The sequence below is a fragment of the Rhopalosiphum maidis genome, chromosome 2, assembly GCF_003676215.2.
Source record: "Rhopalosiphum maidis isolate BTI-1 chromosome 2, ASM367621v3, whole genome shotgun sequence".
Classification (NCBI taxonomy): Eukaryota; Metazoa; Arthropoda; class Insecta; order Hemiptera; family Aphididae; genus Rhopalosiphum; species Rhopalosiphum maidis.
Genome location: NC_040878.1, coordinates 58586963 through 58612256, shown reverse-complemented (window position 1 = coordinate 58612256; position 25294 = coordinate 58586963). Strand labels below are relative to the sequence as shown.

Here is a 25294-nt window from a genome sequence, read left to right as displayed (position 1 = left end):
GTTGGTACACAATAGATTTTTATGCTTGTTAAAAACAGCCTTAACAAAAGCTATAGTGTTTTTGTAATGCTCTTTAATGACCTATAATTAATATACACTGTTGAAATTATTTACATATAAATATGTTAGGTACATACTACATATTATATATATTGTGTGGTATATTTTTAAGTATAAATTTGAATTATTTTTAAAATTACCAAACTTAAATAAACAAAATGTTGATTAATCAATATCTTTAATGAACAAATAATTTTTAATAAACGATTATTGAAACGTAAGAAGCATAAAACGTAATTTGATATTGTCTTATAATGTCTAAGTATAATCATATTACAACATGTAGATTTAAGTTTTTGTCAATGTACAACGTGTGACCATGATATGATACACTACCAATTTTGTGTTTGAAAAGTATTGAATGGTTTTAATATATATTTTTTAGTTTAAAAAAGTATGTCTGAAGCTTAACTAGTTGAAAATTGTAAGATAAAAATAAATAAGTAGAAAGAGTGACCATTACTTTTTATAGTTTTTTCCCAATGTTGAAAAACTCTTGTAGTTACCTATAAAATTAAATTTCATCTCTTCGTATCAATTGTGGTGTGGAAATGTATTGCAGGTTTTTAGAGAAAAAACTAACAAAAATTAAAAACAACTATTCAACTGGAAACTAAATTAGAGTTGCAGGTCTATAAAAACTAAAAAGTACATATTTTTAGTATTCATTATTTTGGTTTTATAATATTCACTAATATAGCACTACTACTTACTTACGTCTTATTTTTTATAACTTAACATTATAAAAATTAAATAGTTATACTTACTTGAAAGCATGTTTCTGATAAAAAAAAATATAACTAGTTTAATGTTCATAATTTACTGATTTACAATATATTACAGACCGTATTAAGATTGTTTTAATGTTCATAATAAAGCTAATAGAGGTATTTAACTATTTAACTTATCAGTTATCAAATATTTCATTTGGCATTGATAAAATATGTAATATTATGAGTTATGACTATACAATTTTAGAAGTTAAAATTCTGTCATTAGACGATTGAATAAGCCAATTCATTATAAACAACTCTATATGAAAAATAAAATAAATGTGATTAAAAACATAAATATTAATTATAATTTATTAAAATATAAATATAAAATTATGAGTGGTATAGCGATGAATGTATTGATTTTACATTAATATGTTTTTTATATTTCATTTTTTTTTTTGAAACAGTAAAAATGGTTCAGTTTTAAGCTGTAAAAATATTAATCCTATTGGAAACTTTTTGATGTCATGTAGATAATTATTTCCTATTTACAATTAAGTTATCAAAATAGACTAATTTTAAGCTATTTTTATTTTATTATAACAGGGCTTATAAGGTATAATAATTTAATAAATATAATTTTATTCGCAAAAATTAGTTCAATATGCCGCATATTGCATAACTAATGAAAAAATAAATTAATAATAGTATAATAACATTTTTTTTAAACATATCCTTGAAAAAAAATTGTATAAACACTATCAGCCTTTATTATTTGATATTATTTTTTGTATATTATGATTTATTATTTAATACTAATTCATTATATACAAATGTCCTATTTAATGATAATTATTACTAAAAACTTACTGTACAGAAAATCAACATCTTGTTTTTCTCCTTTTTTTTTAAAAAAAAAAAAAACCCAACAAAATACATCAGTTATATATTCTGAAACGTAAAATGTTTTATTAATTTCTCTAATATCTCAAGTTATTTTAAAAGCCAATAAAAATCGTTTTGTGGATTATAAAAACACGCAGGGCAAAGGGCAGACAATCTGAAGTGCACTTAGAAAAGTCGTTAAACGAAAATTTTTCATTCGCCTTTTTGCAGATCCTCAACGTACAAGTGCACTTAATGTCATTTAAAAATATCTCATCCTTGAATTCTGATTAATTAGCCGGAAACAATTGATTAATATTCACACATTTTTCACTTTACACCTAAGTTTAAGAACTCAATCAAGTGGTCTTATAATAGTACTAAAGTAATAAAATAAATCCATAAAAGTGATAATTATCCTACATATATATATAAATAAATTAGGTAAAATATAAAAAAAACATAATAATAATTTAGGTGTTATACTGTTATAGTTGTGATATGATAATATGATATGAAATATATGTATATATTGTATAACATGTTACTTGAGTAGAAATTTGATGGAGAATAATAATACTATGATATAAATCATGTATAACTGTATCCGTTAATAATAATCATAAACTCTGTTTACATATTGAATAAGTATACTTAAGTGAAAAAAACAAGAAAACTACCTTTTTTTAAAACTGTTGAAACTTGTTTATGTAACAAATATATTATGAAATTAATTTATTGATAATATTATTCATATTGATACATTTTTAATAATGATGATATAATACTTAATATTTATTTATAACAAAGATATTTTGTAACACACACTTTATATTCTAAGATGAATACAACTAATAATAAAATAGAGAATTTTGGCGATGCCGCAAGTTTCTACGTAATATTCGGTTGATATAACATATGATATACTACTTCAGTATGTTCAATACACATACTTAACTATTTGATATTAATTTCATAATAATACTTACTCATACATTATGTTCTAAATAATATAATATGTGTATTTTAATTAAAGACATTAGATTTTTCACCAACAATGCTGAGTTAAAATCGTTTATTATGCTTTTAATGTGTAATTAATGACCTAACCTAATTTTGATTTCCTAGTTTGAATTTAATTCTCACCTGCCCCATGTTGGCCATTTTGATGAAGATACCCCATAACATCAAATCAATATGGATTTGTCTTTCCATCGTTTATTTTGTATATATACGAGTATTATACTTATATAATATGGGTAGGCTGATTAGCGTTGTTAATTATTTTTAACCCGTTGTAAATATAATTTAATGACTACCTACGCTATAATTTAAATTAGGTATCTGGTGGTTTTTATAACATAGTTTAACACCTATGCATTATACGTAACATTAGATTATATTTGTACTGTTCTTAATCAAAATATAATATTTTATATACCTCCATTGGCCGTTATAAAGTTCAAAAATTTGTGTTACAATTTAATCAACCTTTTTAAAGTTAATTAAAAAATTTAATTTAGGTAAAAAAAACTACTTAATATTAAAAGTATAACCTTTATTTAATCTTATTATTATTTTATTTTTTACAGTAAAAGTTATTACATTTAATATTTATAAATATATATTAAATATACATGTATATATTATTGTGCATAAGTATCAGTTTATTATATAATACCATTTAATGTGTTTAGGAAACGTATTTACTAATCGTAATAATAGCTAGATAAATAATATAGAAAAAAATTGTGATGTTTATCAACATTTTAGTATCCAAAATAAATATGATATACCTAATATATTATAATGAACATAAATGAATGTTAATTAAAAATCAATAATATTTTAATATATAATAATAATACATTATTGTTAGTATTTAAAGTTATTTTTTTCATAAAAATATAAAAATATAAAAAAAGATATTTTAATATATAATTTATCTATGAGAATATTTTAAGTCGAATGTTTTATATCAAATTACTCAAATATTTAATACATAAAATAAATAGTAATAATAATATATAATAACTTGTAATTGATGTTATGAGAAAATATCATTGTTAAAATTTACTGTACTTAATACTAATTAAGTCAACGAGGACTAATTAAATTGTTTGAAATATTACACGAAATAATAATTTGATTGGTTTGAACGCATTTTCAATATTTTATCATGATTACAATCTACATAGGCATTATTATAATTAAACTAGACATTAAAATAGTGGAAACATTTTTTTTTCTTGAAAGTTAATAAATAAAAATACGCTAATGAATGATACTGTACAATTTTATAGCTTATAGTTACTTAAAATAATTAGATATAAAGTATGATTACAGCAAAATAAATGTTTTTAAGTATTATAGTTAGACTATATTGTGATTATCCAATATATTATATTCAATAAAATTATAAATAAATCGATTATTATTAATGCCTGTAAATAGCAGCACCTATTTGAGGTATATTTTTTAATAATTTTTATTTTTACAGACTCTATTACTGTAATACATAAAAATCGAATGTCAACGATTAATTAAATAGTTAAAAGTATTTTAAGTCTTACTGAGCAGAATGGCCTACTCTGTTTAGGAACAAGGTATATTCCACAAAATGTTAGTCCACTACTCCATTAATCTAAACTTTGAATACTTATAAGTTATAATTAATCAACTACTCATTCGAAATTACGTTGTTATGTATCTAAGTACTTCTAAAAATAATCTGTTAAAGAAAATCAAACTTATAATATAAAAAAGTAAAAATTAAAAAAAATTAACGATAATAATTGTAAAAATTATAAAAAATATAACTGATATTCAAAACTATTTTTTATAAAATAGTTAAAAGTTGTTGGTTTAATAAGTGTAATTACTTATTTGGATAACACTATAAACTATATAAAATCTTTATTTATTGTAAAACTTCGATAGATCCATCAAATTACCACAATTAAATATGGAATTAAATTATAAATTCAACTAAACATTTTGCTAAGTAAATCATTGAAAGCTTTTAATATTTTTTTGTGTTTTCTATTATTTTGATTGATGTCTCATATTTTATATTTTTAAGTTTTATTATGTAACTTCATTTTTTCATCATACAATTATAACTATGACTAAAATGAATATTTTTTAAATTGATTTTTTGGACTTATTATGTTTTTGCAAAGTGAAAATAGTATCATATTAAATATTCTTTTTGAAAACAAAAACAATAACCAGCAATACCAATATTTTCAATACCCCAGTGTGGTGTAGTAACCAACCTATACATTGCTCATGCATTTGTCTTGTTATATTTATATGTTGATCCACTTGATGTCTAAAGTTTAATGGTTTTCCGTTGTAATTAAAAACTGGGCCACTATTATAAAACTACAATAAAACCGAAACACAAAACAGAATTAAGAATATTAATGTTGTTTTTAAATTTAAAACGATCCGTCGAAAAAGTCTTTGTTTAGTTAAAGATTCTGTTTTGACAAATGTTCGATAGTAGATGGAAATAAAAATAGAAAAAAAAAACACGCACTCAACAAGGACGAAGACGACTTGCACTAATCGACCTCTCGGGTAGAATAATAATAATGAATATGAAAAAAATTCTCTAGTACGGTTCAAAGATGAAAACACTTGAGCTATAGAGACAAAACCACAACATCGATTGATCTCTATTGTGCGCACGATGATTCGCCAAACCGAACTTTCAATATTCTCGTCGTTATGGAAACTCCGAGGCGAATTACCTGGGTGAAAAATCGTTTTAGTTTATTTTTTTTATTTTTTAATTTCTACAGTGTTTGGTGTGTATATTAGTGTGGGACGGATGATAAAAAAAAAAAATCATGGATATGATATATTATATAATGTATATATATAGTTTGTCCAAACAAAAGAGTCGACGACTCGTCCATCATCAGCGGACAGGGTGCATTAATATATATAATGTATCACGTAGTGGATTTTCAAACCCTCTTTCCGGCTCTATGTATATATGCTAGCCCACAAATAATATACACGTGTGGTCCGTGTTTTCTGCGATACACAATATGAAATTACAACTTTGATCGGACCCCGGTGTATATATATATCTATTCACGTATCTGGTGCATACGTGTAAGTGGATTTATGTTTGCGTTTCGATGTTTCAATATTCAGCTTCTATATTATATATATATATATTATATACACATATTATATTCAATATAAATATAGAGCCTGGGCTGCGGTCTTGGAATTATTCATTCCGCTAGTATTCGTAAATTATGGTTTAATATCCCGGATATTTTGATGGTTACCGTGTATTGTGCAAAAATTATTCCCGAGAGTGAAACAAGACAAAAATGTATACTACATATAACACTTACCTACGTTTGTTTTGGATAAGGCCTGCCCTAGCTAAAATGATTTCTTCTCTTTGTATATTATAAATTATAATACAGTAGTTGTTGTTTACCATTCTTCTAGAACTCATTAATTCTGTATGTGTGTGCGTTACTTAAAATAATAATTGTATACGACGATAAATATGGGTTCTTGTCATAAAAATGTTTAACGATATAAAATGTTTAAAAATGTAAAACTTGGTCTTATAACTTTTTTCCAAACGTACCTATTCAAAGCAGTATGTATAATTGTTGTTTAAATGCAAAAGTGTTTTCATACATTTTGTAAATACATATATGTGTATTTTTTTTATTCCTTTCAAATATTTATTTATATTAAGTTCAAAGATGACTTAATAAATTTTCCTCTTTAGTTTAATCGCTGTACGTCTAATTAATATTTGATATTTTTCATATTCATCGTATTATACTGAATCATTCATGTGCGTGTTTGGTTCCTGCATATATAATATTAAATTAATATACAAGTATATGTTACAATTTCAATAAGCAAAGTTCAGTAATGATAAAGTACGAAATGTTGAATAAAACGTGGAAAAATATCTTAAGATACACACCATTTAGCTTATATTTACTTAACAGTTCATATTTTCATATTGAAGAGCTCTTAATAAGAACATTTATTTGAAGAATTGATTTTTTTTTTATAAAGTGTGGTATAAGAATAGTAAAGTTTATTTATTTATTTATTATTTTTTAAATTGTATTTTATAAAAAAAATGAAATATAAGATTACTTGCTTGTTCCAAAAAAACATATTATTTAGCTGAAATCAATTTTTAAATCAGAAAAAATAATGTATTTATAACTAGTATTCTATTCGATTGAAAATACTAACAAAAATATGTACGAAATATTTCTTATCAATTTTCTGTGTAAATATGAATAAACAATAAATTTAAATATAATATATAATACAATTATTATTTTGTAGATAAAAATGCATAAAATGACGTTTAATTTGAATACCTTAAGTATGAAAGTTTAACGTGAGATTAGATAAAAGTTTTTTTTACTGTGATAAAAATAGTTCAGTCGTATACTCACTACTAATATAAAAATGAATACATTATAATAAATTATATAATATTATTGAACCACCGCTATCGCTCATAATTATTTTTCAAATGAAATGATTTATTATTAAATAAAAATTTAACTTATCCTTTACAGTGGTCTTTGATAACACTTAATACCTACTGTACAGCGAAGCAGTTAGTTGATTTCTTCCTTTTTTTTTTTGGTCCTACACTGATATTTATTTTTTTGTCTATACACTATTAAAACTCTAAACGCGTAAAAAATGCTTCAATCTTGAACTACGAAGATAAATTTTGATTGAAAAATACATAACTAAGCAATTTTATATTTTATATTTTTAATTATTTAAGTTTAAAATTTATAAAAATCACGAAAAAAAGTTGTATTTAAAATTTACGAAAAACGTTCAATTTTTATAGCAAAGGGATCCTAATGTAAATCATACTGTATTTAAAAATTCTAAAATTACATTAAAATGGTTTTTATTATTTTTTTTCGTAGATATTTTGAGTTCAAATTAGATTTTTAAGAATTAAAAACTAATTTAAATTTAATTTTAGTTACTTTTATATAAATAATACAATTTTTAAATGCAATGTTTTAGGAAATCTACGATTAAACAACAGTTTCTCTGGCTTTTTGTATTTCAAATTTCTATTGAAATTAAATATCTATTTTTATTCATATTTTATCACTATTTAGGTGTATTATTTTAAAGTTAATTTGCTTCTTTTTTTTATCTTATTTATTATTTAAAATGTTTGTATTTTTTTTTTTGCATAGTTCTCGTTAAAATAATTATTTAAAATAATCATAAAATAAATTTTATAAATATTTCTTTTGCAATAATTTACAACGAACATTTAATTTCAAAGAAAGTCAATTTAATAAATCATTATAATATAGTTACGTCAAGTTAAATGTTAATAGTTCATTACATTATCTTAATAAGCGAGTTCATTTAATTTTAATTTAAAATGCATTATTTATTTTTGTATTAACATGATTTTTTGTTGTGAACAAGGTAGCTATGTAACTTCCGAGAAACTACATTTATTGAGATTGTCAACATAATTTATTAAAACTTGGAAATAAATTTAAAATTTACTCATTATTTACTAAGTTTAAATGTGTATAAAATTAAGTTAAGTTAAAAGTAATTTTTATAAAATATCATTAAGTTAAAAGGTTAAAATTGACTTAACATTTTAGCTGGACTATAACTAATTAATTCGTTGTACATAGCCTTTGTGTTTAATAATGAAGTATGGTAATCAAAGCATGAAAAATCATTTTTTTTTTTTTGTCCAATTTATTATAAAGTATCATTTTTAAAAGAACGTTTGTCAAACTATAACGTTTAATGGGTTTTTATATCATATATATGAAACGATAATTTAAAAAGATAAAATATGTATTTAAGTATGATAATTAAACATAGTTTATCAAAATATATGCACATAATAAAATTACACTTCCAAAAAGTATGATTTAATTTTTTGGTACCTATAATAAATGCTTATTAGATTGTTAAAAAAATTAGAAACATGTTTTATTTAAAATATTACGGTGTTGCGTAGGTAAATAATTGATACGTCATAATCGATAAAAAAAAAGTTTATATACTGTACAGACATATTTAGATCGAAGCACACAATTTTATAATTTTATTTTAATAATTATTAATTTGAGCTATGTAAATTCATCAATAGGTAACGATCCAATATACGATCTTGGGTATATAATTACATTCATGATAATAATAATTGCACGGTGCTGTAAAATTGTATAATAATATGCATTGCATGTTATTTTATAGTTGATACTATTTGTAATGTCTGTGGACATAATTTCGATTATGGATTGGATAAAATGATATTTGTTATTTTATATTACAACAAACGTTATGTGTACCGTGCTTTTGAGGTATTTGTGCGGTCGTGGTTCAATTGGAAACGAGCTGGAGATTTCAAACTAGTACAGTCTATAATGGATTGGAATTATATTGTATATGGTAGATATTAGACATGGCTTAACTTAGCCCTAGATCAAATCTCTTAAAGGACGGTATAGACTATAGATCTTTCGTTAAATGTATTTATATACGATGTCTGTGTTATTTTATACCAACTACAAGTTACAACTCGACAAAATATGAAGCAGCACATTTACAAGGTTTTTGCTTAGGTTAACAAAATAAAAACAAAGATATAAGTTTCCATTAGACATACCCACCATAATACAGTACAATACACCGTTATTATACAATATTAATTTGTCTGTTCATACAACAGGAGAAATCGAAAGCTTATTCTTCAATATTAAACGATTGCTATCGTAGGAATTTTATCTAACGAAATATACGAACACACACATTATAAAATCGGTATTCTTAATTAATGTATTTATACCGGGTGATACATTAAAATCAAACGTAAGAACTCATAATTTTAAAAGTTATTATCGTTTATGAAATATTCCTTTTGCCATATCATTGATGATCAGAGTGAAGTGATACAGTGGTACTTCATAAAATTGATCTTATAGATAGTTTTTCTAAACTCAAAATAACTAATTAATTATTTTTCCAAAGTTTCATTTTTATAGATCAAAATATTTTGAACAATATAATGTTTAGGAATATAAAAATATTAATGTATTTTGTCATTCAAAACAGTAAAAACATTAAAAACGGCAACCATAAAAATTGAATTTTTTTCCCCCAAAAGTTATTACGACTTAAAATTATATACACGTCACGTAATATTTTTAAAAACGTTTGTGTCTTCTAAAATAACCAGTGCCTTACGTTAAATGGATCACCCTTCATACACTATACCTAACTAATAAATAATACACGGATAATGAAATATATTAATAATGTAATATATTTGAAACCGACACATGGTACTGCAGTAACGTATTCAATCAGCAGGTTGTTATTTAAGTTTATTCGAGTCGAAAGCAGTAGTAAGTAAAACAACTATAATAATAATTATTGTGTTTTACTTGGAATGGGGTATAGTTTTAAGTTTTAACCACCACGTTACAGTTGCATGCCACAACACTCACGCGTTAAACTAATAACATTGTGTTTATTGAACTCGAAACGCAGAACTCGACGTTAATATACGATACGACATACGTTTTTCGTTTTTGCTGAGTCTGTATTTCGATGATAATATATACAGGATAATTCGCCAATCCCACTCATCCTATATTATACAGATTACCTTTTAATTATTGATTTATTTAAATTCAACATTTTTATTTAAGTAGGTGAATATTTCATAACCATATTTTCGAATATTTATTACATTTAAATTTTAAGTGGTTTTCTGTAATAGCAATACAAATAGACCGTATACTGATTTTCAAGAGCAAATATGTTTGTATTGTTTCTAAATCAAAGTAGGATAGAATAGTTGTCGAGTATTTTAGCTTTATTTAATAAAAATAATATTCAATGGTAATTCAAGGCATAAATACGGTCCAAAATTGCAAAAATCAGAATTTTAATGGTGCATAATTAAATTATAAAATAGTGGTTCTGGTCTGTTTGGTGAATCACTCTGTAAATTATTCGTTGAAATGCCGAAATAAATGGTTTTAAAACATTCCGACTATTGTCTACATTTAAGTATGATTACATATCATTTATTATATAATGTACGTCTTGTCATTATCAAATGTCGCGTTTACTAACCGATGGCCACCATGCGCTATGGGACCACTATAGGCATCAATGTGTCACCATTCACTCCGTACATTCAAATATTTTGCACCAACGTTTACGATGTGAAATCCCTTCGGTTGTATATAATTACGCGTACTATGATTATAAATTTGACGACTGTCACAAAACTCAATGTCACGCGTTAATGTTGCAATGGCGTATTCAGTATTTTATCCAATGAGTTGGAAAGATGTGATAAAAAACATTTTCAATTTCGCTTGAAATTTAAATTTTTCATGATTAAATTACTACAAGTTTGTTCAAATTACTTATAAAATAACATTGAATAAATATAAAAATTGTTTAATGTTCATAATTAAAACAAATTAATACACCAGGAATAGTTGATGTAAACTGTATAGTGTAAATAATAAGTATATTTTATAACTTTTAGTTATAATACACATACTTTTAGTTAACTAACAGTATCGTTTTTATTGGGTAATACCGTGATTTCTGTAGATAGAAAATCTTTTAGTGAAAATAACGTTTTGAGTGTTTTTCATTATTATTATTATTATTATTATTATTATTACATTTCTATTTACGTGTTTTAAGAAATTTTTAGAAAACATGATTACAGCTAAAAGTGATAATATCAATACTTTATTTTGTTGATACCTAAGTATAAGAGAACAAACGATATAATGTCAAATATTATAACACAAAATTGTCTAACCAATTTACCATTTAGAAAATACTAAAAAGTATAATGTATATAAAATTAGTTACATCATATTTTGATGTCTATATTGATATTGAACCAATTTTCTGGCAACGACATGACTAATTTATTGAAACTGCATCTTTATCAATTCGTTAGAATTTCTATTTTCTATTTATTTAACTTTTGACACTTTGATATGGACTATCATCAAATAATAATAAACACATTATTATTAATATTAACAATTAATCAATTGTTATAAAAAAAAAAAAACAAGAAGATATTTATGATAGATGAAAATTAAATAATATACGGATATACCTATTATTTAATATTAATTTTTTTTAATGTATAAGATTTCAAAAATCTCGTCAATGCATTTTTTAAGTTATCAGTATATTGTTTTATAAATGAACAAATGAAAAATACATTTTTTATTAAATGCATAGTGATTTTTTGAGTTTGATATCAATGCTTAAAAATATATTATTGTTGTTCATCACTATTCACTGTACAAAAAACAATACCTACATGTGCCGTGATGAAGTGTGGTTCACATTGTTTTATAATAAAATAATAAATATTATATTATAGACACTCGACTGTTTTTTTCTCAGTCACTATATGCGTATAAGCCTATATCATTATGTATACACTGGCGCGCACCCTCTACATACGTGTTATTAAAATTAAATTTTGATAAATCGTTAGCATGGTGTAATTAGCGTTTCCCCAGGGGCCTCTATGCCTTTATATGCCTCACGCGTAGGCATATAAAGTAGGTATAGGAGATAATAATAATAATGTCACGTGCGCGCACATATTGTTATATTATATTCGTTATATTACACATAAGCAATGATATAATAAAGCTTAATGTTGTACAAGACGATTTTGGTAGGGAGAAGGGATTAACCGTTAAAACGAAACCACTTAAAAATCCGAAGTATTTAATATGAAAGAGTTTGTATTTTCATACGTATAACCAAAAGTACCGTTACTGGCCTAAGTATAATACCACATATATAAGCCTATTAGAAATTATAATGATCATAGTCTTGATGGTCCTCTATACGTTTAAATATCGAAGCAAGTAAAAACGAAATTAAAAAAAAAAAATTGTTTAAAAAATTTAAGTACGAAATGTATGTTATAATGTGGGGCTTAGAAGAATTAGATTTTTAGTCTTTTATATAATTTAATTGGTGGTCAATCGCTTAGTTTGCAATAAGTATGTTAAAACTTATTTTTGTACAAAATTACATCGTCCAGTCTATAATACAGTACCTACCAATATATGTAAAACGAATATTTTCTCACCGGGTCTATATTTTAATTTAATTAATCATTATTTTGTATACCTATTTTTGTTCGTAATCTTCAATGAAATAGATTCTAATCGAAAAAAAATTACACAGATTACTGTAAATTAGAAGACCAACCTACATTACCCTCGTGTTCTTTTATCCTATTACTTTTAAGATAGAATTAAAAAAATATGATAATATTACATCGATATATTATATTATAGTATTAACGGTTTATTTTTCAAAGAAGTTTCCGGCATTCCGACAATCTATATCAAATCTATACAACGTACACCTACATGTTATGAACGAGCATCGTATAGCTCGTATAGACACTCCTATAGACACTCCCGTCCCTTACCACCGCAACCATCATCCATATTATGTAATTGTATAGAAATAATTTTTTTCAAAATTTATCGACAACCCAATAGAAGAAGAATTTTATTGCCATCGTTGTATCGTACTTTTTAAACGACGTTAACGATTGTGCCTTTTCCGCAGGTCCGTGTAATGGGTGCCCCGGAAGACCGAGGCCGCCATGTTTGTCAGATGGCGGACGTTGTGCGCGGCACCACTCAGCACGGTGCGGTACGGCGCCTGGTGCGGTATGCGACGTGTGTGGCTCGGCAAGCGCGGTCCGCGATCGGCAGCGGCTGTGGCTGCTGCGACAGCTGAGGTGGCGGCGGCGTCGTTGATAAGGCGCCGGTGGCGGCCAGCACCATGGTGGTGTCGCCCGCAGGATGAAGAAGCAAAACGTCCGCACATTATCGTTGATCGTTTGTACGTTCACCTATCTGCTCATCGGCGCCGCCGTGTTCGACGCCCTGGAGTCCGAGACGGAGATACGTCGGAAACAAGCGCTGGACTGTAAGTTTCCTGATGACTTTGATAGTATGCGTTTACTTCGCAAAGTCAGCGTTACATCCCACGTGACTAGCGTCCTACCGATCCATTACCCCCCACCACCACCCAAATGTTTATTCATCGTGCGCAATCCGAGACCAAAAATATTTTATTTATAAACAGCGAGTACTCGAAAGTCGAATCCCATCTCGGGACATATCATTATTGTACGGTCTATCGGATGTAGATCATCATATTTTATAGTACATTTCATTCACCACGTACTTATCCATTATTTATAGACGTTATTAGATCAGTGTACTTATACCTTTTTTGGACGTAACCACCTTAGGTACTAGCAATATAAATAATTTACAAAGTACTAATATTCTTTTATAATTATACAATTTATCATTTAATTATTTAATACAATAATAAATTGCATTAGAATCGGAATAAAAATGTTATGTTATTATGATAATTTCTAGTATTTATTTTAAAAGTAATATCTTTTAGCGTGAACATACTGTATAAAAGTCGTCATACAACTCTTTACGTGATTATTTTACATGAATTAATCAATTAAATGCTTCCCTTGAATTATCGAAAACTTATCATTATATCATTATTTATATAGAAAACCAATAAATTTTAATTTCTAAAAATATCGATCTTAAAGTAGTATGAAACTGTCTATTTTTATTTCTTTAAAGAAGCTTGTTAATATAATTGATAACTATGTGTATCTTACCATGGCTTTCCCACGTAATCCTCAGGAAACAAGTGTCAACAGAATCGTGAGGATAAAAAATTGTATCACTCCTAGGTAAACAACAGTACATAGGTAATACGCACTTGCGAACGACGACCTGTAATCGGTTGACCAAAGTACGAGATTTGCAGTCAAAATGTCACTCCAAGTAGACTTTACCACGACCCTCAGGAAATTAAGAAAAAAATATTGAAACTTACGTATTTTACTGAGTTTAAAAACGATGGTGAAATAAGAAATTGCCATTTGGACTTCGTTTCGAAGTTAAAGCCATTTGAAGTTTATCATTTATCATGGGAATCACCCGTTGGCCACAAGTGTCGCGTGGTTATGTGGCGTGTGCTGACTGCAGAATGCCGATAAGTTATATTATATTGATAAACTACTATCATATATCATAGTCATAAATGATAATGTATTTATATCGACCATAAAGATATTGTGATTTTTTGTGGCTGGAGCCGGTATGCGTAAGAATAAGTAATTACTTATAAATTGTCATACTTAACTGGAAATGTCACGAAAAGTCTACGGACCTCAAGTTTTTTCGACCAAAACCGGTGAAATACGATAAAATGGTGCGCCTTTCACATGGTAGACAACGCGTTGTAGTGAACTCGACACAATATCGACCGCGTGTTATCACTTATCTACACGCACCAACTATAAAACTATAAACATAATTACCTATATCTCGATAAATATAAACTTCAAATAACTACTTCGAAACGAATTCCAAACGACTACTTCTAGTTGTACTATCGTTTTTAACTCGATGAAATACGTGAGTTCAAATTAGATTTTTTTAATTTCCTAATGGGTTCGGTAGAGTAAACTTGTTCTGATAATATTTATAAATAAGCATAATTCATTTGGTCGTGTAAATTAGATATTTTGAAGTGTTTTTTAATTATTTTGACTAACAATGGTATAATAGATAATATTAAACGAAGTATATATTTTACTTTTTAGATAATGGGTATGCTACTAATAGCATTCTTTAATATTGTAGACCATAAGGCTTTTTTTATAAACAGTGCAATAAAAAAAAAAATAGCATATGTACTGTACTGCACTTATATACTGTGTAACAATCACATTTGATAGCAATTATTAATTTACATATAAATACTATTATAGTACATATAAAAAATGCGATTCAAAATATTTTTAGTTTGGACTGCTTATAGGTTATTATAATAATGTATTATGTATTATAACGTCATAAATATTGAGAATATTTGAAATACAATATTATACTATGGCACACATTATATTATGTGTGTACGACGAATTAGGGTGTATTCAGTAGGCATCAGTATCAGCATCAAGCCCAAAATATTCTAAACATCTATAAATCATAATTTTTGAATAGTACCAACCAACCGAATTCGTTTCAATTGAAATACGTTAAAATTCGGCCAGTGGTTTATCTACCATTATTCGTAAAGGAATATATATCGAGGTCATCGTCAATATTTTTTCTACGATCCAGAAAATGTTGAAAGTAAAAGTTTCCGTGTTTGGTGCTTGACGCCGTTGGTTGTATTGTATGAATTCTGTGTAATATATAACTTTCAACGATGAAAACGTCATATTTTCGGTCAAAGGTAAGTAAACGAATGTGTATTTTACTCACGCGTGTACTATCTTGTATAGGTAATTTTTTCTCACGAAAACTTGGACACTGACAAAACTCCATTATTACACGCTGTCACACGGTGGCTTATAGTTCGTCTGTAAGGAACACCCTGTACAAAAGAAAAGTGGAAAATAATAATAATAATAAATGAAAAGAAAAATATACATTCGTATACGCACACAAACACAATGCATTACGCAACTTGAGTGCATGTTACGTATTTTCAACACAAAATTCCATCTGCACAAAACCTTTTTACTTCGCCGTCATGGTTCGACAACGTTTTATAAATGATACCGTTCCAGGAGAACCCAAAAAAACGAGTATCCACTTAATGTTTCCCATCTGCTTTTGTTAGTCATTAAGATTTTGATAAAATACTACATAATAAATAATATATATTTATATATGTATATTATAGTATGTACTGTTATACATTTATACTATAATATATTAGTATATTATCTACACGAAAAAACTACTGCGTATTTGGATTTTGAAAACAATCATAAAAACTCAAAATTTATTTTCATAATATTATGGTATACAAATCTATCTTTTGAAAAATCCACATTATCGTTGTTTTTAAATAATACATTTTTTGAGTACCAACATTTATGTTTATTTCAATACAAAATTATGTTCAGATTTATAATCTTCAATATCTCTGCAAACATATTTACGAATACTCCGTAATAATCCTGTATCTCAAAATTAGTTAAATAATTTAATTAAGTATAGTTGTTACATATTTAGTTTCATCCTAACAGATGTAGAATACATAATACTTATTAATAATATTAGCGCTAAAATGTTGCTTTGAGTTGAAATCATGTCAAAATCTGTAATCTAACCTGTGAGCTGTGACTAGGTACTTGAGGTATTTAGCTGCAACATTAAGCCTTTGTTCCTCATGTAAATGTATCTATAGTATAGAATTAGGAATAAATTAGGACCATACAAAACATATTATGTATTGCTTAACTCTATAAGATTTTATAATACTTATTGCTTAGAAAATACAAAGTGTTTAGTAATTTAAAAATTATTTATTTTTAATGTTGAAACTAAAATGGATATCAAAATGACAACAATTTAAATCGATAATTACAGTTGTAATTAATGATGATTTCGTATGGAAACTAACCAAATCTATTTATTATTGTGCTCAATAAAGATCATTAAAAATCCATAAATCATGTTGTCAGTTAAATACTTTCAATTTGTTTAAGTTAAAATAAAAAAAATAAAATTTAAATATAATAAATGCTTATTTAATGATATGAATTTAAAGGTACAAATTTACCTAATTTTATAAATTATAAGCTACCACAGTTTTTCATGAAATACGTCAATCAAACCTACTCCACTATAATGAATTACACTCACATTAGATGTGTATATTAACCATGTATTATGCACATAAATAGAGTATATTATAATCTAATTACACTTATATTTAAAAATAACTGATGCATTGTTTATTACGAAAAGATTTAATATTTATTTAGTAGTCCTTAGTAAATGATTAAACGTTTTAAATTGTCTATCCTATCATTGGCTTAATAAAATCAAAACGGATAATATTACAATAATATAATATATTACAGATTATATCATTTTCAAAGCGGATAAATTATTATTTATTTTAAACAAGGCTAATTAATTATAAATTTATAATTATCATACTACAGATAAATATTTCATCAACATTCAACGTTATTGAATTTCGTCACAAAAATATCTTATTCTTGAAGTATTGCTATTATAAAAGGTCATCTCTTTGAAAAGGCTTCATTGAAATGTTGCCTGTAAATTATGTTAAAGACCATGTGACTATTCAGAGTTGATTTCTGAGTAAACTAATTTTTGAAAGATTATTATTTTATAAAGCTCTAAAAATAATTAAAAGCATCAAAGAAGCCATGGACATTTATAATGACAATACATCGATTGGAAAAATAAATAATATATGTAATCACCAATCATATAAATAAAAATTATGATAAGACTTCAATAAGAATTCTTTTTACTTAAATAACACATAAAATACCTAATAATTTTACAATATACATAATATTATAATACATTAAGTAAATTTAATGAACGCATAGTAATTGCAATAACGTAAACTTTGAAATTACGTGAGCAAAGAAAATATTATTATCCATTAATATTACTCAGAACCGATGTGTATTATATACTCGCAATAATATATTATATAATAAATAATAATAATATAGTTATTATAATAATTAGCTAGATTTTTATGAAAATACATAATTTTTATCGAATGTAGACTAATTCTTATTATAAATAAACATGTTTCATAAAACCTCCAATAAAATAAAACTTAATAATTTTTACACATCATCAAATATTATGAAGCAAATGCCTATATATTTTTAAATATTTTATGAAAAAGTGTAGGTACGCAATTTTTTGTAAAATATTTTGTATTTGTATACTTATACTGACATTAACCATTAAACTACAAGAAATCTACCGTAAATTTTAGTGCAACGCTTTTTTTATTTATAATATAAATTAAAAAATATAATGACCAATACCTAATAGTAATAGTAATATTATAGTAAATAGTGGGTATTTAAAATATTTTTCAATACCTAGGTACCAATTTAATTTTGTCATAAAAAATAAATAAACTAAGGTACTTGTATTTTAAAATTAGTCAAATAGATATCTACTATATATTTCACAATCAAAACAGTTTCTATTTACTTACTATTTTTCATAGTTTATTTTATTTTTATCTACAAATCCAAAATAATAATATATTATAATTTAGTTGATATCAGTTATCTTAATAAATATTGAATATTTTATAATTTTATTCATTCTCTATTTTTTTATTACAAAAATAATAACTATATGAATAAAACAATTATAAATAACATAAATAACAATAAAAAGAAAAGAAAAATTAAAATGAATGGTTTCTATACTGATACTTTAATGATACGAAACGTCAAGGAATATATAATGATAATATAAGCATTGTGTTGCAAATTAAGATTAAATAATATAGAATAGGTTTGTTTGATAGTTATATTACCATTTTAATAGTTCTCTAATCATACTCCGGAGATCTATTTATTGATCATTTTTATTTGGTTTTAAATTCCTGCAAGTGTAATCGATTTTATTGGTAATGACTTTAGGAAGGGGATATTTAGTAAGTTGCATATCGTTTCTAATTCTTTGGGATTTCGAGCTAGAAGAAATCAACTAAGATGATATCCGAACAGGTCTGTTTATTCGTTGTCAGATATCACTAGAGAATTTTTGGGATATTGAATAAGTGGTGTGATTTTTTTCTCTAAGTAATATATTTTGTTGCTTTCTGCAGATAACTAATGTTAAGAAATAATGAAATTATACTTTTTAGGATTAGTTGCGATTTTAATTTGAGAAGTTATTTATTGAGTTAATTAAATAAGTTATTGAGTATATGTTTATCATTAGGATATCTGGACAGCTGACATTAGTGTCTAGCACTATGTTTCATAACTATTTGCCGTTCAATGAAAATTAAGTGATGCAAAAACTGAAATTTTACGATTTAGGTTTATTTTGGCTGAAGATATTAGTATACATTCTTTGATTTTTGTTACAAAATATTGGGTAACGTTGTCTATATCAGAATTTGATTTAGTTTGACTATTTAAAAATTTGTTGAGCCATTACCAAGTAAAGCTTTATGTATAGAAGTTATATTACAATGAAAAATGATTGGAGAATGGTCACTTAAAACTGAGTTGAGAGATAGGTAATATAAGTTTTTAATTTGTTTATGTATTGAGTTTAAGATATGTGAGACGAAGAGATCTAATTTATCAGGCATTCTATTTGCGATAGATAACCAGTATGTTTGCGCGTTTAGTGTATTTACATCTAAATGAAAATTTTGGATACCGTTTGAAAATATTTATTTAATTTTCAACCCCAATTTATATTTTTAGTGTTGAAATCTTCTCTAATGATAAAATAGTGTTTTAAAGATAATACGAAAGTTTAGAATTGATTTGGAATGATTGGGTGACCAGGTGAGCTATACACTGACTGTGTATATAGCTTATAGGTAATATTGTTGGCATTATGAAAAGACATTTTGTTGGATTGATGTTGAAATTACAACTTTAGTGACCGCGTGAGCAGAACAGTGCCATTTAAATGGTTGGTTTGATACGGGAGGTGTCCGGGTATATGTATTTTATTGCTCGATAAAACGTTTGAGATTTTTGAATGATTGAGGTGCGTTGTGTGTTTTTGTTAAAGGTGTTGTTGTTTTCTTATTTGTTCCTCGTTTTTGAAGGTTGTACATTCGCCATAGTTGGCTGTATAGTCATTTCCGCAGTTGTTACATCACCTTAAATTTGTTTTTATTTATATATATTGTTATTTACAATTAATACTAAATTGTTATCAAGAAATAAAATTAAAAATAGTAATATTTTTATTTCTTAATACTCTATTTGTATGTACAATTAATTACACCGGAGTGCATTTTTAAAATAAACATATAATAACCCGTCAAAAGTTGCAAATTATTTTACTGCAATATTTCACAAAATTTATTTTGTGTAATAGGACCTAAGCCTCATTTTGTTAGAAAGATTCTAGTAATTACCACTAGAAAATAGGTATAAAAATAATTAAGTCCAGGTCACAAATCACAACGTGGTAATTCAAAACCTGATCCAATTTATAAATATATGTTATTTAAATATAAATGAACAACAATTAGTTCTTTTTTTTTTTTTTTTTTTAAAAAGGGGGATTTTAAAAATACAAAATTATATCTAATTATTACTACAATTAGGGGAATAAATGGTCGTGTACAATTCATCCTGAAAATCGTATTAATAGGTCGGTCAAATTGAAGAATCGTGTATAAAATTAATGTAATCGAGAGAAAAAAAATTATAAATAATTAACGGTACAAACGGTGAAATAATTGAGCATAATATATAATACATTGCTATTGTTTCGTGCGGTTGTCGCACGGGGAATCGATGATAAAAAAAAGAAGCAGACGAAGAGGCCAATAGAAATTGTATTGTACCCGCAATGGCGTAATGCGGATGACCGTTATTGGTGTCGTTATGTATCCGACTTGACGATAAAAATGATATAAAAATAAAAAAAAAAAAAAAAACGTTCAATTTGAACTATTTTTTTTTTTTATATATATAATTTGTCAAACAGAGCTCGTAAAAGAGAAAAATTGTTCAAATTGTTAGATAGTCGAATATTGGCCGTATTCTTTTTTTTCTCTCCGCACGCTCTATACTCATACCATTATCTATATTAGCCGTATACACGTAGCACTGTAACTATCTTGTTCTCTTCACTATACACACACACACACACACACACACACATATATCTATATATATATTATCTGTTTATAACTCGAAATATGATATACGAAAAACAGCCGTGACCGCAGCGCAATAGCGCGTGTGTGTCGAACGCGCGCCGCCGTCGCGTGTAGTGAGTGTGAGTGGGGCGAGAAAAATAAAATATATTATGGTAAAAGTCGGGAGAAGTCTAAAGAGCAGCGCGCAGGGGAAAAACAGGGTGTACGCGCGGTGGATTCGTCGAGAAATTAAAGTCGTCGCCGGGAGAAGAAAAATACGGCGGCGCGGACAATGAGTGCCGGCGGCGGCGGTGCGGCGGCGGCGTCGTCGTCGACGACGACTGCGTTTACTCACTCACTCACTCACTCTCTCTCTCTCTCTCTCTAACACACACACATACTGCGCCGGCCGCTTCACCCGCCGTGGCGGCCCATCCACCGATCGTACCCTCCGCCGCGCCGACCAACCACTACCATTATGCGTCGACCCTCTGCTACGACATGCCGCGCCACGCCGGTCGGTCGCTATGGATACACGCAATGACGTCACCGGCAATACGCCACATCAATCACGACCGGCCCCGCCGCCAGCGACAATCGCCACCACCTAAGGGCGACGACGGTGGGGGGGAGGCGTGCGTAAAAACTGCTCATGGGATAATGTTTCCGAAAAAATAAAATAAAATTAATTGTATATTTATTATACGATTCAATTCTTCGTCCGTCCAGCTCACCACCCCATCACTCTCCGCGCGCGTACCCGCAAGAACCTCCGCCGCCGCCGCCGCCGCCGCCGCCACTGCAGTATAGTTACTCTCGACGCCCGTGCCAACGCGCGCTAAACCCTCGCCGCCGCTGCGACGTCTATCCTCGGCGAGGGCTGAGAGGAGGGGCTATGGGGTTTAAGGTCGATATGACTCGCTATGTGATATGGAATAAAAACAATTTCAATAACATTTAAAGGTACTATGTTTAATAATAATTACGACGAGTACTCACGACACTAGTAGAACGTATTATTTTTATTAACCGTTCGTCGCGTTTGAAAAACATTTTTTTACGTCCCATGACGTGCGAATACCGTCGTTTGGATGTAAACCATGACGCGCCATCGCGTATTATTAATTGTACGTTTTTAAAGCTTTACTCACTGGACGGGCTAAATGCAATCCATCGTTGTTTTCAAAAATTACAAGATACATTCTTGTGTGATAATATCGTTGAAATATGTGAAATATGACAAGTGTGTATTTTTTTCATTTTCAAAAAACATATTTTGATAAGACCACTTTACAATACGTCCTCTCGGAGCAGTTATCAATAACAAAACGTTCCGTAATATATTACATTATTTACCATTATATATTATATTGGGTGTGGCTGGCTTTTTGTAAACATATTACACACACATATATATATATATATGGTCGTTGGTAGCGAGTTACTATACTTCGTGTAACTAAATAGTTTGAAAAAAATTAATTAATCATAAAATGCAAAAGACCCAATAAGAACAATTACAATTAAAATTAGTTTATTTAATTTATGGTATACTCGTATATACTATGTACATAGAATCATGGTTCGAGATTACTGATAAGATATTATGTGTGAAGTACATACGTACTGATTATTAACACAACAGCACAATGTATATACTTAATTTTCATCTTTTAGAAAAAGAGTATGTTTAATTTTAAATGAGTAATTTTATAATAATATAATATTATAATGCTATAATTATTCAAAATAGTTTTTTCAATAAAGTAAATTTTTATAAATTTTTCATTAAAATACGAGTATGTTTTTGTGTTTTGAACAAAATATGATCACAAACTTTATTTTGATGTATAAGTTACAAATACTAGACTGATAGTTAATAGTTGTTTATATTTTATGAGCATTTATAATTTATAGCCTGGCTGAGTAAAGTGTTGTAGTTAAATTTTGTAAAATAATTTACTTATACGTGATTTATCTCTTATTGTAATTTAAGTACTTTTGCATAAAAAAAATAATATTAAACATTACAGTTTTCATAAAAGCTGTCTGAACACAAAATACACTATGGATTATCATATAATATATAAAAACAAAAGAACACTATATTACTATAGAATAACAATAAAATATTAAATATAATTTTCTTAAGTATTCATATACGAGTAGGTATGTAAGATTTTATACAAAATTAAAATAATTATAAGAATGCATTTTTTTTCTTAGAAATTAATTGACAGACTTTTTGATTTCTGAATTTTCAAAATTGAAATAATCACCCTGTGTGTACATGAGGCTGTTAGTTGATAGAAGATTGCCCCGCTGAATTATATATACAGTAAGAAGCCGCGCTGTTATTACACGTATCTGCAGGATTGTGACGGGCTTAGATAAAACATACGTATTATATAAATATTTTATGAGTGTGTGTGTGTATATGTGTATGTGTGTATGTGGTATGTGTGTAGTTTATTATAATACAAGAGAACGAAAAAAATTACTATTCTGTGCCTCCGGGACGTAATTATTTGGAAAAACTCATCCCGGTCAAGACGTAGGTATACACACGGTGTTTATATTATCGCCGACCTGCCGCGAATCTCTTTGAACTGTTCAAATATTTAATGGCTCCTATACACAGCTTCACTGCCACCGTGACCCGCGTCGAGTATGCTCAGTTCATTTTGATCGCACACTGCAGGTCATATACAACACATATATAACATATATACCTATGAGCTTTGACACTTTTCTTGACTGAAATATTTTTATTTTTGTATCCATGATCTTCATTAAATAAAAAATGTATTGTGCCTTTCCACATCGAATACTATGATTTTCATTATTTATAAATGATTTGTGTCTGTGTAACAGAATTAATTTTACTTTAAACAATATATATATATATATGATTATAAATCCATCAAGAATTGTATCACAGTCAAAACATAATTATTATTATAATATTATTTAAGTTAATAATATTTTGAGTTCTGCCAATGTATTATCATTTACATTCAGCTGTACAATACGTATGCAATATATTATACTTATGTTCTCATTCATTAATAAGTTATATAATGTTCCAAGCATTACATGACAATGTATTACGTGTCAAGTATCTTTTATTATTATGGTGTAGTGGATGAGGATATAATAATAACATCTGTATGATTTTGTTTTTATCTTTTCGTCTTGCGATATTAATATAGAAATTTTAATCACCGAGAAATAATATTATCGATCGCAAGACAGTTCTATGTGTTTTATTAATAAATTCCACAAATGTTGTTTCTTCTTTTAGAATAATAATAAAATATAAATAATAAATAAATGATATTGAAAAAAGTAGAAAACGTATTATTCACGATGCCCGCCCGCGATCACTCAATTTATTACATTATAAAAGCAAACACCTTACAGGAACGATAACGATTTGAATTGAAAACAGTTTTTTTTTTTTAACTATTTTTTCTTTGAACCATTCGAAGATGGATTTTCAATAAGTTTATATTTACCGGAAATAATATTGCAATGTTATTAAACATTATAAGTACACAGCTATGAACAATAATACAGTCATAAGACTCGAATCGTAAAAAAGTTTTTGTTACATATTTTTTTTTAAATATTTTATTACGTATAAAAATGTAATATTAAAGCTACAGGTAAAATGTATATCTTAATCAAATTCCATATTCTCAACAAAACTTTTTGACTTATGGAGTATAAAAAAGTATCTATACGTCTAAAAATACTAAAATAGTAAAAATAATGATAAAACCTTAAAGCATTTCAACTATAATATGCGTCATTAAAAT

At 26.9% G+C, this 25294-nt stretch overlaps 1 protein-coding gene across 2 annotated transcripts in view; it reads left to right on the top strand.

Moving 5' to 3' along the window:
* The window catches only part of LOC113551831 (two pore potassium channel protein sup-9-like), a 68892-nt gene that overhangs the window by 3198 nt on the left and 40400 nt on the right, over nt 1-25294 (top strand). For both annotated transcript variants that reach the window (XM_026954352.1, XM_026954353.1), the window contains exon 2: nt 13335-13700. In XM_026954352.1, coding sequence (XP_026810153.1) covers nt 13574-13700 — 127 coding nt within the window. In that variant the 5' untranslated portion in view covers nt 13335-13573. The remainder of the gene's footprint in view (nt 1-13334; nt 13701-25294) is intronic.